Here is a 6,000-nt window from a genome sequence, read left to right on the forward strand (position 1 = left end):
TTTTCATGTTAAGAAGTGGGTGAAATTTGAAATAATGGTTTCTCCATTCGCTTGTAAGAGGAGTGAGAGTAGTGGACTTCTAATCTAATGGGGAATAAGTATGAATGTAGGGCTATTAACAATTGAACTACATAAATATTGATTGTGGCAATCTATACTTTAGCTTAGTTTTAATTTTGAACATTTACTTATTTTATATGATTATATGTTCTTGTTTTCATATATAAAGAAAATGATCATATGCCCATGTGTTGAGCAAATACTAATCTTGCTCTTAATAGTCTAATTGCTCTTATGTGGAACATAAGCTCTTTAGATTGCCCCATATCAGTTTGTGTGAGGAATCCTAAATTACATTTCAAATGACATTAGATCACATAAGCTTGTGCAATGGAGTTAAATTTCAATGTTCTTGCAGATAATTATGTTACCCATGCATAAAGCTTAACCATATACTCGACTTAATTGTCTGTTAGTTTGGTTACACTTTTACGCTGTTAAACTTGATTACAAATTGTCTGCTAATATTGTTGCATGTTTTATCGTTCAAATTTGGGTTTGGCCACTCACTTTCCAGCATCTTATATACTTGGTCAGTACATGCGTTCTTGTGATTTTGATTGTTTATTTATTTCATCCTACATGCCTGCTGTATAGTTTAGTTAGGAAAATAACAAAATAATAATAATAATAATAATAAGAGTGTTGAAGCAAACTATTCATGTCGAAGCAAACTATGCTCCTAATGATTTCTTTTTTTATTTTTTGTTTTTTTTTAATTATTATTATTGTCATGCAACAGTAGATCATTTGGCACACTTCTAGATTATTTGGCCTTTCGTGCAATTAACTGATTGTTCTCCTAAACTTGCTAAAATAATTTTCTATTGAAAACATAAAATTTATTAATTCTATATAATAATATCATATATTGAATTATTCCTTTTCTAACTACTATTTTTTAAAATAATAGTTTAGTAGGAAAACTCTTGATGTCTGAACTTTGGAAGATATTGAAAAAAATAAATTAAATTATATGTCAAGTGACTATTTTACCAAAGCATCAATCACTTATTGCGCACTAAAAAGCCAATAAAGAATTTCTGATAACTCTCACCATTTTATTTGGTGATAATGCCGATAGGTGAAAACAAGATTGAATAAGACATTTTGATGTAACGTGTTTGGAAGATATTGAAACAAATAAATTAAAGTATATGTCAAGTAACCATTTTACCAAAAATTGATCACTTATGGCATTAAAAACCAATAAAGAATTTCTGATAACTCTCACCCTTTTATTTGGGAATAATGATGTTAGGTGAAAATAAGGTTGAGTAAGACATTTTGATGGAGCATTTCATTAAACAACAAGCAAATAAACCAAAGGATAAATCTTCAAAGAAAACAAAAGAGAGCAAATGGAAAGAAGAAGAATGCTCAAGTTAAAGTAGAAGCCCGCTGCCCCGCCCCCTCCACTTCTACATACTCCAACTCCAAATAAAATGATGAGGTGAAAGAGTTTGAAGAATTGTTTAAAGCTTTCATGAATTAATTAAAATATTGAAAAAATTGAACAAAAGTATATTAGCACTAGTAATGAATCAGAATTTTTTAATAGCTTAATTAATGTTTTACAAAATAAAAATGAAACTATTAAGAATGACATGGTATACTTATACAATCAACTAAATTTATATTAATTGCTTGCATAGAAGAATGAAAAACTTAGAAATGAATTCAAACTTCCCTATTATAATTCATCTTCACAATAATAAATTAATTTGATTAAAAGATAGAGTTGCTTTATCCATAAGTGAAATTAATGAATTATTATCAAATGAAACTACTAGCAATTCTACTTCATGTGATTTTTACCTTGATGATTTAAGAATGATGAGAATGAATAGAATGACCCATCATTTTACTTCAGCTCCTATAAAGTTAGGACCTTTTGCAAGCATTCATCATATTTTTGTTAAAAATCACATGCAAAAATTAATTACTATTATTGAAGCATGATAATAGAAATAAAAAGCCTTATTGTACACTTTGCACAATATCAAATGTAAATATTACAATAACAATAGGCAAGTAACTCATGCTTATGCTTTTAGGATTTACGTGTGCACTGCAAGTTCAAGATCATAACCAATTTAGGAAAAAAAAAACTAGTTTATATTCATCACCACCTACACAGACACTATCATCATCTAATAATAAAGTTGGTAGACTCAAACTTGTTTGGATGTCGAAATCAAAGTAGGAATTTCTTGTAGGTATGACTTCATGGAGAATCAATTAAGGCATGTGACAATGTGGATTGCAAAGTTCAAAAATACATCAAGTCAAGGTGTGTATCCAACATCTTACTTCCGAAAGTATACTAAAAGGTAAAATTTCAATATAATTCCAACCTAAATTCTATTAATTATAGGAATAGTATAGTTTCATATATGCTAGCCAATCTATTTATCCTTTAAATCTATTTACTTAGAAATAAATGATACTTATCATATTAAAATAATATTAGAAATAAAATATGAAAATCTCATCTTATTTAAGCTTATAAGCAAATTATTTTTAGCTAACTTTTACCTTATAATTGATGATAAACAAACTTTGTGCTAAAACAAATTAAACCTTTTCCTTTATCATGACAACATTTTCATTCTAAAAGACCAATTAATTTTAAGAAAAACAATATTTGGTAAGTAGTAAAATACAGAAATTCTCATATGTTACAAAATTAAATAATTATATGTCAATTACATTATTGTTGCATGATTATCTTTCAATGCTTAAATTATAGATTTATTTTGAGAAAATTTGTTAATCTCATTTTTAAGACCAAGTTATATACAAATACCATGATCAAGTCAATGCAACTTGTTTACATCCTATGAAACTATCTAATAATTTTGGTAGGAAACCTTTAATCAAACAAATTAAAAACATAAAAAGCAATCCTAGCTTCATGTGTCTCAATAACTTTTTTTCTTTATATATTTAGTACGCTTAGCTCTACATTTATATTATTTATATTACTTTCATTTTAGCCCTAGGAACTTCAAAAGATAAATTTGTGTTAGTCATCATGATTTGCCAAAGAGCAATAATTTAAATGTTCTAACATGAGTTGTCATTAAAGATATGCATACTAGAGTTTTTACTTGTATTTGAATACAAAGAAGATTGACCAAATACTTTCTTATTTTAGTTGGATTACATCATGAATCTGCTTTAAGTCCATATCTTTTTTGTTTGAGCTATGGATGTTCTTACTGAACATTTACAAGAGGATGTACATTGGCGTATGCTTTTCCATGATGATATCCTTATTATGTATAAAACTAGAGAGAGGGTTCAGAACAACCTTGAATTATGAATGTCAAATTTGGAGTCTAAAGATTTTAGTTTAGTACATCTAAAACTAAATATATTTTAGTATTAGTAGATCTAGTGGTGTGGTTGTAACATGGGTGATCATGTCATTAAAAGGAGAGAATGTTTTAGATATCTCGGGTCTACTGTTCAAAGTGATGGTGATATAGATGGGATGTTATTATTAGAATTCAAATGTATGGTTAAAATAAAGGAATGCATTAGGTTTATTGTGTAGTAGGAAAGTACCGCTTAGTCTTAAGAAAAATTTTATAAGATGGTGGTGAAACACGCAATGCTTTATTGCACAGAATTTTGGCTTGTAAAAGAGACATAAATTAAGTTAAGTGTTGCTGAGATGAAAATGCTCAAATGGATGAGTGGTTTGACACTTAGAGACAAAATGTGAAATGAATATATTCGCATAAGGTTGGAGTAACTCCAGTGGAAGATAAGACTAGAGAGAGTCGCCTTAGATGGTTTGATCACATTGTATATTGACCATTTGATGACCCAGTTATGAGAGTAGATGTTTTAGATTTGTCTTATATTAAGAAAGGTAGAGGTAGACCTAAAAAAACTTAGGCATATTGCATAAAAAATTATCTTAATTAATTATAAATAGATGAAAATACGACACTCAATAGGACACAATAAATAAATAAATTCATATACCTGACCCCACTTAGTGGTATTAAAGACTTGTTGTTGTTGTTGTTGTAACATGATTTGTCAAAAAATAATATTTTATAAGTACAAAACTAGAGCATTTCTAAAAATTTAAATTAAGCAAATGGACTCTTACACCTTAAAAATTTGCATGTCCTTGACCTTCAATATTACACTTATAATGCAAAATACATTTAACCTTCTAAAATAGCACCTTATGTAGCACCATATTAAAATCAAAGAGAATATCCCGTCACTTCCAACAAACTTCACTCATCTTAAAGGAGCTAGATAAAGTTAAGAGCAACACAAAAAAAAAAGAAAGATAAACCATTTTTGTCCATGGTATGGTGGGTGTGTGTCAAGTATCATGAATTGACCAACCTATCCATGTCTAGATGACATAAGATATAAGTAAATTAATGCATTTACCTTACGTCCAATACGGTTTATGCTATCATAGTTGGAGGCAATAAAATATGACAAGCTTTCTTTAGAGTAATTCCATTATTTAATATAGGAGGTAGTTAAAATATATATATTGAAAAAGGCTTTTATAGACATAATAAAGGTAAATAAAATAGTTTTCAATTGAACTTAAGTATAAGCTACTGGTATAGGTTTCCAGTGCGCCAGAATAAAAGTTGGGGGTTATATTATAGTACTAGACAAAAGCTAAAACTTCACTTATCAGGAAAACGTAGTATTACTCGCAAGAAAAGGTCACCTAGCACAACGTTACATACCCGCACCATGCAAAAATTAGCAAATATGTGGGCCTGGACGGAGGAGAGGCAGAAATTTTAGATAAAATTTTTCACTAGCTCGTATGTCGTGCAGCTGTCAACACAAAATACAAATTCACTGCCAGATAAGCGCTATGAGCACTTCAAATTTCGATTATTGAGCTATAATGTTCACCAATAAAATGAACTACGTTAAACTCCTGACAAAATCAATTAGATCCTAACCCCCAAACAGCTGAATATAACAAATCTAAACAAAAAGAAAGAGCCGGATATGAGCTCTGAAACCCTAGGATGTGAACACTGAGCAAGAAACTAAGCGTGTGAGATTGGTTCCCTAGAAGAGTCAAACACAGCCAATTAGGGCACGGCATCAGAATTTTTCAAAGAAATGAAAGGGCAAAATCGATTACCGAAATCTCACCTTCTTCCAGCCAGGAGGAGCTGGCAGCTCAACGGAGACGACCTCCTGCTCCCTATCAACCTTTGCCTCTCCTACCATTCTGAAACACCTCTCTCTCTCTCCCTTCCTCGCAAACTCGAGCTCCAAAAGGATTTCCCGCTCTCTATGCAAATTGCTTGCAAGATTCCTTCAAATAAATTAAGAATCTCCCAGGCAACCTTCGACGTTATCGTTCACAGAAATAACGTGCCGGAATTGTCAACGCCCGAAATCGGATTGGAATTTGGGCTTTGATATCCGTGGCGCGAGAACCGGATCGACCGGCCCAGAAGTCTTGTTCTCTACAACAATCCGACCATCGCGAAAGTGTGCAGTCCCCCGTTTACTACGAGCCGTGACTCCTTTCTACATAAAAATTTGGGTACGTGCCTAAGTAGAAATTATTAAATCTAGAGATTGTAAATAAGGTTACCTGTGATAGCAAATAAAAAAGAGACACCCAGAGTTATTGTCCCACCAAAAAAAAAAGAAAAAAATTATTTTTACAGTGCGACCCGGCCCAAGCCCGTCCCAACATCAAAAAAACGTCTATTTGTCACCTTCTGATCCCATCAAATCGTAAATTTTGTCATTTTAGAACCTGCTAAACTGGAGAAAAGAATTTTCAGCTTTAATTCATTTTAGGGTTAAGAAATTATTTTCTTTTTCCATTTGTGTTCGTATTCGGAATCATGTTCGACAGCTAGAGTTCTTCAAATGGATTTCTCTCTCGACCAAGAAATGTTGATGGAATCGCAA

At 31.1% G+C, this 6,000-nt stretch overlaps 1 protein-coding gene across 2 annotated transcripts in view; it reads right to left on the minus strand.

The window, feature by feature from the left end:
- LOC110038968 (methyl-CpG-binding domain-containing protein 10-like) overlaps positions 1-5,562 on the minus strand; it is a 35,593-nt gene extending 30,031 nt beyond the window's left edge. Inside the window, exon 1 of one of the 2 annotated variants that reach the window (XM_020743899.1) lies at positions 5,224-5,562. In XM_020743899.1, coding sequence (XP_020599558.1) covers positions 5,224-5,301 — 78 coding nt within the window. In that variant the 5' untranslated portion in view covers positions 5,302-5,562. The remainder of the gene's footprint in view (positions 1-5,223) is intronic. The other variant, XM_020743900.1, reaches the window with a different exon arrangement.
- Between the last annotated feature and the right edge of the window lie 438 nt (positions 5,563-6,000).

The sequence above is a fragment of the Phalaenopsis equestris genome, unplaced genomic scaffold (genome assembly GCF_001263595.1).
Source record: "Phalaenopsis equestris unplaced genomic scaffold, ASM126359v1 Scaffold234596, whole genome shotgun sequence".
NCBI lineage: Eukaryota > Viridiplantae > Streptophyta > Magnoliopsida > Asparagales > Orchidaceae > Phalaenopsis > Phalaenopsis equestris.